The sequence below is a fragment of the Echiichthys vipera genome, assembly GCF_963691815.1.
Source record: "Echiichthys vipera genome assembly, chromosome: 5".
Classification (NCBI taxonomy): Eukaryota; Metazoa; Chordata; class Actinopteri; order Perciformes; family Trachinidae; genus Echiichthys; species Echiichthys vipera.
This window is the reverse complement of record NC_139830.1, coordinates 14,963,258-14,975,871: the sequence shown is the minus strand read 5'-3', so window position 1 is coordinate 14,975,871 and position 12,614 is coordinate 14,963,258. Positions and strand designations below refer to the sequence as shown.

The 12,614-nt window shown below is 39.9% G+C and overlaps 1 protein-coding gene across 1 annotated transcript in view; it reads left to right on the top strand.

The window, feature by feature from the left end:
* Positions 1 to 12,282, top strand: part of LOC310947286 (cGMP-inhibited 3',5'-cyclic phosphodiesterase 3A-like) — a gene marked incomplete at both ends in the record, with an annotated part of 50,240 nt that extends 37,958 nt beyond the window's left edge. The window contains 13 exons of the mRNA XM_083914071.1: positions 2,336 to 2,481; positions 2,582 to 2,697; positions 3,137 to 3,380; positions 3,560 to 3,636; positions 3,858 to 4,054; positions 4,393 to 4,530; positions 4,767 to 4,878; positions 5,838 to 5,945; positions 6,524 to 6,723; positions 7,562 to 7,765; positions 7,889 to 8,050; positions 10,769 to 11,036; positions 12,005 to 12,282. Of these exons, the coding sequence (XP_083770197.1) occupies positions 2,336 to 2,481; positions 2,582 to 2,697; positions 3,137 to 3,380; positions 3,560 to 3,636; positions 3,858 to 4,054; positions 4,393 to 4,530; positions 4,767 to 4,878; positions 5,838 to 5,945; positions 6,524 to 6,723; positions 7,562 to 7,765; positions 7,889 to 8,050; positions 10,769 to 11,036; positions 12,005 to 12,282 (2,250 nt within the window). The remainder of the gene's footprint in view (positions 1 to 2,335; positions 2,482 to 2,581; positions 2,698 to 3,136; positions 3,381 to 3,559; positions 3,637 to 3,857; positions 4,055 to 4,392; positions 4,531 to 4,766; positions 4,879 to 5,837; positions 5,946 to 6,523; positions 6,724 to 7,561; positions 7,766 to 7,888; positions 8,051 to 10,768; positions 11,037 to 12,004) is intronic.
* Between the last annotated feature and the right edge of the window lie 332 nt (positions 12,283 to 12,614).

Below are 12,614 nucleotides of genomic sequence, written 5' to 3'. Positions count from 1 at the left end.
AGAGAGGCGACCTCTCAGTGAAACCTCGCTGAATGCATAAAGGGAATTGGTGTTATTATTATATTAGTTATACATTATATGCAGTATCAAAGTTAAGTTTTGTTGTACGCTGCAGTACATTTTGATGCACACCCACACAGGTATATGTCTTCCTGCAGTCATCACCCCTATCTCCTCCCTCACTGCTGCCATAGTGTGGGTCTCTAATGTAGCTAACAATGACGCACAGACTTCCAGAGGGCTTTTTAATGTTTTACAAGGCCAGTGCTTCAAAATGTATGCGTGCACTTAAGGCAGCAAGGAAACTAAATAAAGCGTGTGATGCAATGCAGGATAGCCTACCAGGAAAGTGACAAGCAGCTTTAACACTGCCTGAGTGCACTCAAACGCTCGGCCCATGGAGTGAAAGTCAATGAGATGCCGTCTCATTTTAGCTTATTGGGGATTTGTGAGTCTGCATGGAGAAATCGGTTAAAGTTGGTGAGTCAGCTCACTTGTGTTTCCCTGCTGTATGGCTCTGGACTAAGGACAGAAATAACAGTTACACAAAGGCAATAAGTAATGATGATGACCAAGGCACATTTTCTACTCCGGTTTTGACTCAGCTTAATGGAACAACTAAACACTTTTCTTCATTTCTTGTTAAAAGCTGGGGAACAATTTGACTTTTGCTTTTCTTTTCCCAAGGTTTACCTCCAGCTGTTCTATTTGTCAAGTTTATAGCCACTCCCAAACATTGAACCACACTTCTGTTGCACAGATTTGTCTTTATAATACTTCTAAGTACAGCCGTACATTTTCAAAAGCATACCACAGTGGTTTGTATTCATTTTACTATAGAACGGAAACAAAGTAACAGAGACTTTATGTGAACCGTTCAAGATAACATGAGGCAATCCATCACAGCCCACATCATGTCTTCTGATATTATTGTCAGTTCCATAACTGCATAATAATGCACTGCAGATGTTTTAGATCTGCACTTAAAGTTGCATTACAACACAGTAATAAAATTCAAAACAGCAAAACCAGACGTGATGTTCACAGTGATTGATTAGCACCAAATGCCTTTTTCTCTCCCTCCTCCTCCGCTCTCTTTCTTTCACACCTCTATTAAATGCCTTTGATTAGCTTTCCTTCACCATAGGGGGGAGTACACCACATGGCACTATGAGAGCATGTGTGTATGTTTGGATGGCAGGGATGCTTCTGTGTATGTGAGTTCAGTATGTGCATGTTATACTGCCAGAGAAGTAAACAAAGAGGGATGGACAAGATTTTCTTCAGTACTGTGTGAAATTTAATCCTCTGCTGCCCTCTAAAGTCCACTGTGTGTGTGTGTGTGTGTGTGTGTGTGTGTATTTGTGTGTGTGTGTGTGTGTGTGTGTGTGTGTGTGTGTGTGTGTGTGTGTGTGTGTGTGAGAGAGAGAGAGAGAGAGACACCAACTACAAAAATACGAACTGACAAATAACTGAGTTTAGCTCATGGCTTTAAAACAAAATGTACAACACTGGAAAGACTGACACCACAAGGGAAACAAGCCTGACTCCTCTCAACTTACCATTCTGTCTCCCATATGCTTTTATAAGACAGGAACGGGCTGGATGACAAAATATGAAATATTTCGGGCTTAATATCTTTGATGACAACAGTTTCTCTCTGGGAAAATATAGCTGTGTTTAGTGGTTAAAACATGTGCCTGAAATGTCCCTTTAACTACTAAATACTTATTTTGTCTGTGTGACTTTTATGGTATTATATGGTATTTTTTTTAAACTTTTTTTATGGTGATAGAGTAAATTTGACACACGCATTTTGTCAACCTTACCTGTCATTTTCAAAAATTTCTTGTGATGTGATATTTACAGAATGTAAATTTTTTTTAGGAATCAAAATACTATAAAACTATGGTGAAACATTCTACTGGGACCCACCATTTTGATATTTATGATTTGTAAAAAAGTGGAGGATTATTAAGATAATGATTACAAGTAATCTTAGTGTATATGAAGGAAGTGGAGCATACAGTATGTGAAAAAAATAAGACATTTCTTTAATGCAAAATGTACTGTAATTCACATCCTAAGCTGCAGGGAGTGTCACTTACATATTTAAATGTTTGGACATTTGAAAATGCAAAGAGTGTGTTGATTATTGGTTGCATGTATCATAACATGTACTTTTTATACAAACACAGACAATGCCATATCTTTGTAGTTTTCGATTAGATGTCACTAGTACACTAAGAAGTAAACTAACGGTGTCCTACCTGCCTCATCCACCCCCCTGAAGTTTCTGTGAGTCTGTAAACGGGTTTGATTATCTGCATTACAGCGTCTGAGACGGAGTCTGCCCCCAGGATTGCTTAGGAGAATCTCGTCAACTTGGACCACGACCACCTCAGCTACCGGGCTGCCTACCATCGAGCCAGGCCCTGTGCGCCGAGACCGTTCAGCCAGCATCAAACACACCACAGAAGGGTGTTTATCTCTCCTTTACTCACTCACTCATGCACTAAAAATCAAGAGGATTACAGTAACTTTGAACAGTAACAGTGATGGTTTTCTTACATTAAATCAGTGAATCGTGGAACAACTCAGTGATGATGACCATCTCAAAGAGTCGCTCCATGTCTGCCTCCTGTGCTGCCTCTGTCACCTCCAACCATCTCTACAGCAAACCACTGGGAAGACCAGGTGTGTGTGTGTGTGTGTGTGTGTGTGTGTGTGTGTGTGTGTGTGTGTGTGTGTGTGTGTGTGTGTGTGTGTGTGTGTGTGTGTGTGTGTGTGACTGTGTGTGTGTACAAATCTACTTAATACACAAGTTGAGTATGTTGAGTATAACGTCCTTGTCTGCAATAGACTTTTTTAAATTGGAAAACATTTCCACAAAACAATTTCTCTTCTCCGATTGTCTATTCAAGGAAAATACGTATTTGTCAAATTTGGGATTTTCTAGTCACTGATATAAATTAGCTCTTTAAGTAGCTCTGTAAGTGAAGTGACTCAAAACTTAGCAAATAAAATATACTCAATTCAAAGGCAGTTGACTTGATAAAGATAGACGCATACAGTACATACTACTAGTATGAAGAGACATTAGAAACATTAGAGTCAGTATCACTCTCTTTTTCAGGTTCCCCCCCCTCCAATGTATCACCTCTGGGCTCTCTGTGCCCATCTCCTCCCGTCCAGGGCACGCCTGTCTCCAGCCCTACCATAAAGACTTGTTCAGCGCAGCTTCCTGAGCCGGCTGGGCCCCTGACAGAGCGGATTTCTGGCTCTGTGGCCCCCAAGAGCCACCACAGAGCCTTAACTCACAGCCAGAGTGCCCCAAGCTCCACCACCCCTCAATGGCGGCCTCCATCACTCTGCGGCAGGTAACATACATGCGATCACATGCGCAAATATAGAAAGTTCAAATTCACCAATATTGTAAGTAGGCTTCTTCGACGGGAGGACAGGATTTTTTTTAATTATCAGATGAGAGAAAATGATCAGGATGGACTGATATGTATTGTCTGAATGTGTTGGTGTTTCTCTGCTCTCCTTCCATCAGTTGCGGGAGACCATTCAACAGTAGACTAAGCCACGGGGTAGAATCTGTCGACAAAGGGGACAGAATACCCCATCGAGGTAAACAGCAGCCTATTATAGCAGCACATGAGTATGATACAAAATAAAATGCCAGAATTGAACCCGAATGATAAATATAGACTGTTCTCCCGGCTTTATTTTCTAGTTTCACTTAAACTAACCTTCTCCACAAATGCAACAACGTTGGTGGTTAAACAAAAAGTTACAATGACCACCAACGTTGTTGCATTCAATGTCTAACATGCTTAACCTCTCCACAGATGAGCGTGCCGTGGCTTCTTCAGACTATGACAGCACCTACGACAGCACCTATGAGACCAACCACAGTGACAGCAGCGACTTTGCACAGAATGAAGAGGAGGGAGAGGGAGGCAAGAAGCTGCCTGAAGCAAGTGAAGGTTGCAGGGACTATCTAGCAGAGGGCATCATTCTTCACCCACTCCTGCCGTCACCAGAGGTAGGCAATCGGAAAAAAGTGTCTTTAATGGGCATTTCATGTGTTTCAAATCCCTCCATAGACAAAAGTAAATAAATATTGATATTATATTTAGAGTAGGTTTAATTTTTTACAATGATTTGATCAGTATTTGCAGTCATTAGTTAGATATACTCCTCAATGAACAACAAAGGGTTTTGAAATTGACTTTCCTAACTGTGAAACCAATCAGTGGTGCAGTGTGATCTACAGAGTGGACTGGGAAATTTGCTCCTTGAACTGAAAAGTTATTTTACTGTATTTGTAAGTACTTGTCTGTATCTTCCTGACCTCTCTGTACCCCTACCTTTACCTGACAGGACAAGCCCATCTTGGCTGCTGAGCCTCTGTTGGTGCCAGTGCTGGAGCCTCTGATGAGTCAACTCAACAACTGGAACTTTCCCATTTTCAGTCTAGTGGAGAAGACTCATGGAAAGACAGGCTGTATCCTCAGTCAGGTAAACACTTAATTAGTAAGGAAACGTTGTAACCCATATGGCATTTATTTAAAATACTCAATACTGATTCAATTAGAAGGCTCATATTTATGGAAATTTTCATTAGCTATCAGGGTAGGCAGTGGGTAGATTTTGTCTGCATGTTATGTTTATAATATCGTTAGCTTACTGTGCAAAATGATCTGAACATCTACAAACATGAGACATGACTGTATTTTCCTTGTGTTATATCCCAGGTTTCCTATAAGCTCTTTGAGGACACAGGTCTTTTTGAGACCTTCAGAATTCCTGTGCAAGAGTTCATGAACTACTTCCATGCTTTGGAGAACGGATACAGGGTCATCCCTTGTGAGTAGTAGATCTCCATGTTTATCTAATTGTTTAAGTGAATTATTTATGTTCAGCATTACCTGTATCTGCCACAAGGGGGATGTATCGCACCGTTATAGTATTAAAACACCACAAACAGGCCTACTTTCTCCTTCAGTAATTTCATGGCATGTTCTTATTGTTCATAGTTGGGGTTTGAACAGTTCATTGTTCTTATTGTTCATAGTTGTTCATGATCGTATATAAATAACCACAGTGTGTATGTCAATGAATATTAAAAGTGAAGATGTAGAAATAACGTAAAATGTTTTTATAGCATCTAAAATCCATATGTTTTTTAAAGGAATTTGAATGACACTATGTGACAGAAGTAAGAATACTTAGTTTTGACTTTTTATACTGTAGTTTTTGTACCCAGTATTATACTTCAGGATGAGTGAACACACTGCACTGATGTCTTGATGGCTCTCCCTCAGACAGATCATGAGATCTTGTCCTGTACCTTTACTCTAATTTGAGATTTTGCCTAGTCATGTGCTAGATGCAACACCCAACTTCAAACAGTAATACTAAAAAAACACAAACCAAGCCAGAAACTTAGGTGTAGTCATGGACCCTGACTTGAACTTCAACAGCCACATCAAAACAATTACAACGTCAGCCTATTTATCACCTAAACAATATATCAAGGATTAAAGGACTTATGTGTCAGCAGGACCTGTCCACGCATTTATCTTCAGCAGGCTTGACTACTCTAACAGGTCTCCATAAAAAGTCCATTAGATAGCTGCAGTTAATTTAGAGCGCTGCTGCTCGTGTCCTCACTAAGACCAAAATAGTAGATCCAGCACTCAGATCTTTAGGCAGAAAACAATTACTTAAGACTTTACACATTTATTGTCTGAAAGAGCCCCTACTTCCCATCACCATGGTTGTACTACTGTTCACTGGTGTGAATTTTATTTATATTTTGCCAGATCACAACCGGATCCATGCCACTGACGTGCTACATGCTGTTTGGTACCTCACCACTCAGCCTGTACCAGGCCTGCCCACCCTGCTAACTGAGAATGGGATACACACCGGTGAGGACGTTTAATACATAGAGTCATTCCTTAAGACCTATAACCACAAGAACTTTCCCTTTTTGTTTCCACTCTTAGACTATAATGGCAGCATTTTGATTGGCTTTGATTGTAAATCATGGATGTAGTAGTTGTCAATCATCGCTCTCTGTCATTGTGAAACAAATCCAGCCTCTGTGCGCCCATGTGGCTCAGGTATTAAGAGGTTTTCATGTCATCCCTCTTTAATATCACTATCTAATCCCCAGAAATAATAAAAAAAAGAAGATATGTATAAGTTCCACGCACATACACAGGTAGGCTTTTAGAACAAACAAATAGTGAGTCACAAAACATACACAGATACAGACAGTTAGACAGTCATTTGGACAAACAAACAGACAGCTGTGTAAATGTGTGTTTTACAAACAGAGGAGAAGTAAGCACATAATCACAGGCCACAGTACACCCTGGTGATGGATACAGAGTAGGTGAGGTGAGTTAAAATGCTGAAAGTTTCTTCCTGAACTACTGTAATGAGGTGGCAGCTTTTGAGCAAAGAGCACCATCAGTGAGTTGTCTTCTCTTTTTGCCCGTAGACTCAGAGAATGGCATTATGCCTGGTGCTTCAGGCTTCCTGGTGTCCAAGATGAACTCTGTGATGGAGGACGGCTATGGCTCCCTGGCTGGCCTTATCCCTGCCCTGGAGCTCATGGCCCTGTATGTAGCTGCTGCCATGCATGACTATGACCATCCTGGAAGAACCAATGCCTTTCTAGTAGCAACCAGTGCACCACAGGTAAATAGATAAGTTCAGCTGTGTGCAACATAATTAACCTTTAAAAATGAAGCTCAGAATCGTCAGATGTGAAGAAGTAAAGCAACTAAAGCAAGCTGTCAAATCAACCCATTGCTTTGGGATAAAAGGTTTTTGCTTAATGCCAATATGAGTACCAGTTATACGGTATGTGGTAAAATATGTGGTCGTCCATAAAGGCAGTGTTACAGTAAAAAAATATCCAAATGCTTGGCAGTGTAAAATACAACAGTCATGTTTAGAATGCTAAATGATTTACTAATTTTAGGGTGGATGTCATCCCTCTTGTTGACCTGCCATTCCCCCTCTCTATTCCCTAGTAGCAGAGAGAGTCCAGAGGCAGAGTGGTTGTTTAGTTGTATGTTAGTCTAGTCTGCCTGACTCATTGATCCTTTGATCTGACTGAGGTTTGTGCAAGTTAGAATCTATGGCCCCGACCATGGCTTTGAAATATCAGTAGCCTAACTGTGTATTGGTAAACCCATGGTGCTGTCCCCGGTGCTGAAGTAACATACCGGTTGTGGTTGGTGGGGTCAGGGGGTGGTATCGAAAATAACAAATCACCTACTGCCTTGCAGGAATATGCTACAAAACAGAAGTATTTAATTTTCACCAAAGCTTTGTTTAAACAGTTTAAAATGATCAGAGTATATTTGCCAACCAACAACCATAACACCAAAAAACTGAACCACTACAAGAAAGTCAGTCACAATCAATATCAAAACTCCTACGGTGCTTACCACCTTACTATAAGAGCTTACGTCTTGAATGCCAACACTGAATGTTGATTTCACCTTCTGCTCTTGGTCTTCCACTGCAGGCTCTTCTGTACAATGATCGTTCAGTCTTGGAAAATCACCATGCAGCTTCAGCGTGGAACCTCTTCATGTCTCGACCTGAGTATAACTTCCTGTCTAATCTTGAACATGTGGAGTTCAAGCGCTTCCGCTTCCTAGTCATTGAAGCCATCCTGGCCACTGACCTCAAAAAGCACTTCGACTTTCTTGCAGAGTTTAATGCAAAGGTACTGGTGTTACAGTTATAAAAACAATTATTTTCTCCAACCAATCAGCGGGGTAATTCTTTACAAAAGATAGCTTTGTTTGTTTTTCTTTTTCACACAAACCTCCTTTGCATATCTCCCTAGGTGGGTGATGAAGGGGTTTCCGGGGTTGACTGGACCAATGAAAACGACCGATTGCTGGTGTGCCAGATGTGCATAAAGCTGGCTGATGTCAATGGGCCGCTGAAGTGCAAGGAGCTACACCTGCAGTGGACAGAGGGGATCGTCAACGAGTTCTACGAACAAGTATGCTTAGGAAACGTTTTTTTAATTAAATTTTATTTTCATTTAATTTTTTCTAATACAGTTCTATTCTCTTCTGTGTTTATGACTTAAAAACAGGTGAAAAAAGGTTTCTCCCAGATAAGTTCTGATTTATCCATGTACTCTCAACAAAATGTACATGTATTGTGTTTTATGTAACTTTTACCTGGCCTTTTTCTTTTTTTTTTCCTTTCCCCTGTTCTTAAGTCATAAACACAGGAGAGAGAACAATTTAGATCAGACTTAGAAAATTGATAACCAAATTTTTTACAGAAGTTTACATAAAAACAAACAAAATGTGGTACTACATTATGTCCACTAGTACAGTGATATCAGTTGAAGAACAAGTTTGCTAATATTTGCTAGCATTAGCTAACTCAAGTGATGCTGTAGCTCTAAAACCTGAGTGTACTAAACTGAGGTAGCATTTTCACATTTCACAAACGGTCATCAGATTCTGAAAATGTATATAAAAAAAGCTAATATGGATAAAGATGCAATTGTAATGTTACACTGTTCCCAAGAGGCAATTCTTCATTGCAGCGATGTCAGGGTCAAATGCATAACAGGATCTCTGCAGATTATAGTGATTTTGTTTTCTTGCTCAAGGACACTTCAGCAAGTGCTTCATATGTGACACTGGATGTTGCCTTTGAACAGAAATAGAATAGTCAAAAGACTTGTCTACAAGCTAATGAATTTCTTGTGATTACTGTATATGAACGACCTAGCAACACATCCTGCTCTAACTAACAATGCCTCTGATTGGTCAGTTCAGTTAGTGAGAGAGATACAACGTGATCACTTGCCTAGCAACATGTTGTGAGTTGATTGAGCAGGGACAGAAACATTGTAGATTGTTTCATATAAAATGCGTAGGTTTCTAGTCAAGACTAATTTGTAACCCCTGTCTGTTAGTGAGAACAGCACTCATTTGAGAATTATTAGCCATAATTAAAGCAATTTTATGTAGTGTGCTGCTTCTGATCTGTTTCTTGAGCTAAGCATTCTCCTCTCAAACCTTCTGTTCAATTCTCATAATAGCTTTGAGAAGTATGTATCAGGGCATCAGGCATGTTTTTCGCTTGGAGACAGATGACCTAAATGACTCATCCTTGACAGCGCTCATTCACAGTCACACAGAGGAAGAGCACGTGGATGGAACTGACATACACATTCATATATTGCACACACATATGCATTTACATTATACTCTGCAAGGCATACATTTTAATATTCAAAACATAAGCAATTTCTGGTTATGATAAACAATGCCCTCTATCTATCCCCACTTACTATACACACACACACACACACACACATACACGCACACACACACACACACACACACACACACACACACACACACACACACACACACACACACACACACACACCTGTCAAGTACTAGTACGATGCAGTGGTCCAGGTTTCAGGTTGCTATAGCAATGAGAGCCCTTGCCCCTCTGTCCTCCTTATGAATGCTATGAATGAAGCTCTGACATCAGAAACAAACACAAGAGCTCAACACAGGACCATCACAATATATGAAAGCATAACAGAAGCTTTATCATGTCAGACACTGCAACATAAACCCCAGCCACACAAAGCCACCACCATGTCGGTTATCAGGAGATTTCAAAACAACAGAAAATATCCCAAAATTAAAATGTTCATCTGATGAGAAAATCAATTCATACTTGATTTTCCATTTTTATTTTATTTTTCGCCAGATCATCGGAAACAATGTATTTCACTGGAACAGGCAGTGTACAGATTTGTGGGTTTTGAACAGTGTTTTGAAGGTTACTGTACATATGACCACAGTTTTTGTGAAGATGACTAAGGCCACCATGAATACAATCAGCAGTGTAAATCAAAAGATGAGAGTCTGTCGTCAGACTGATAGAATAGAAAAGGAGGAATGAACAGCATGGCTTTACTCATCTTTATCTAGCCTCATTGTGTATATACAATAGACAAATCCTTTAACATATATAATTACAAACATCTGAAGAGCTAGGCTTGGTTGTGGCACTGTTTATTTATATTAATAATAATATATAATTCAGACTACTTATGTCAGTAATTATCAGTGGTGATCTTGTGACAGTTTCATTTATGTGGTTGATCTATACAGCTCAGCCATTGTTTGAATGGATGGTTTTGCATTTGTAATGTTCTTGACCTACTTTCAGGAGTACCCAGAGGCAGTGGAGCTTTATAGCTGAATGCATATCTGAATTTAAACAACTCAAGTGATATAGTGTTTACTTGCATATGCAAAATGGTGCAACAATGAAGCCAGGTCACATATGAAATATTCACAAAAACCTCTTATAAAAAAGTGTTTTCTTACATTTAAAAGAAGTTAAAGATGATTTGTGCCAGAGCTCAGCAGGCAAAGTGGCAAAGTATGCAGGTTTTGAACAAAAAGGCTATGTTTTATGCTTTTTGACAGGAAGGACTATTTTTGTGATATTTTTAATGCATTTATTAGGTCTACAGTGGGTAAAGAAGAGACTAAAGGATTAATTTCAAGCCAATAACTTTTTTCGTCTAGGAGTTATAAAAACGTGAGGCAGTATAAAAAAATGTTCCCGAAACCACATCATTTTAAAATATGTCTATGTGTCCCATGTTCAAGCATAATTGATCATTTCTGTGCATCTGACATTTTCATTGCTTGCACCCTTCAAGGGTGACGAAGAAGCAAGCCTGGGCCTTCCCATCAGCCCATTCATGGACCGGTCTGCTCCTCAGCTGGCAAAACTACAGGAGTCCTTTATCACTCACATTGTGGGACCTCTGTGCTCCTCTTACGACTCTGCTGCTCTTATGCCGGGACACTGGGTTGACCTATCTGAGGGAGAGACGGAGCCAGCAGAGACGAAGGAGGGACAAGATACAGAAGAAGAAGAGGAGAATATGGCAGATGAGGACGCATCAACAGGTTCTGACACCTCCCGTTTGTCAACCTCTTAGTAATTAATGTTGTCGAACATATCTCGCAGTTACAGTCTGTCTCTGTTATTTTTGAACAGAAATACACTAAGTCACTTTCTTCCTGAGATTTAGATTAAAGGATTTTTATGACTCATATCTGTCTGTGATGATATGAAGCTGGACTCAGGAGATAGGGGGGAAATAGCTAGCAGAATAAATCTTTAGACCTCCAACAGCTAGCTCTTTACTTTGTACAAAAACAGTAACTACTTGTAGTCTTTTTGTTGCTGTTAGGTTGCCGTCTATCTACTTGGACTCAAGGAGGAACTAATTAGATTTTGGAAATCAAAGGTCAAGGTCATTATCATCTCACAAACCAGATTTCTGGCCATAACTCAATAATTTATACGCTTATTATGACAGCATTTCACACAAATGTCTTAAAGGATAAAAATGTTAAGATGTTGATGTTTTATATCCAAAAAGGCAAGGGTAAACTTTTCTTTTTTTGCCATTATTCAACAACAGAACTCAGGGATAGAAGGGGAGACGTTTGGTCAGATACTTAATAGGTGACACTAATCTTGAAACTGTGCGGATTGTTTAGATCGTATGTGCTGCCGGGTTGAAGATGTGTGTGAAGCATTCGCATCAAAAAATACACTTTATACTTTTTATTAAATTTCTTCAAATCCTTCACTACAAATATTATGATATTATATTATTGGGAAGAATGTTTATAAGTCTGGAAAGACATGGATGCAGACTGCAACGTGACTGGTTGGCAGAGGCATACAACCACAAGGCAGTAATCCTAGTCCAAACTTTGAAGTCAATCTAACTGTTTTGCCTTGTTTGCACGCTTGATGCTAAGCTCACTTAAGCTAACAGAAACATTAGAGTGTATCAATCCTTTCATCTAACTCTTGGCAAGAAAACAAGGTCAACTTTCTCAGGATTTTGTATAACTGTGGACTTTGTGTCTGACAGAACAACAAGAAACCAAAGAGGTGAGCAGGAGGAAAGTGTTTTGCCAGATAACACAGCATATTCTGGAAAACCATGAAATGTGGAAAAGAGTCATCGCTGCAGAAGCCCAGGAGGAGGCTCAGAAAGAGGATCCAAACTGTACTAGCGGCCCCTCTGATCCAATCACAGCCATTCACGAGGAAGAGGAGGAGCAAGCAAGCAAAGAGGATGAGTCGACTGACGGCCTTAAAGAAAGGGAAGAGGTGCCAGCTATAGAGGAAGAAGAAATCCTTCCGTAATCGGAGACTTCAGGGGAAAAAGAGGAGGAACCAGAGTGATATTAGGAACTTTGACCTCCTCTTAAAACCAGGAAACTGGACGTTGTCTAAAAAGACGTTTGTTTCTTTCCTAACTAAACTCTTGATATGGTAGCCAGCACATCACTTCGACACAACACTGTAGAAGATGTTTTGGGTAATATGTGCCTAACAGAAACTGAGTTTGACGACAGGGACGATGCATGCCCAATTCATCTGATGAGGGGAGAGAGGTGAGATGAGCAAAAGATGAAGTGACTGAAGAGTAAAAGAAGAAGAAGAAGATGAAAAAGAGAATAATTGCAACTGTACTT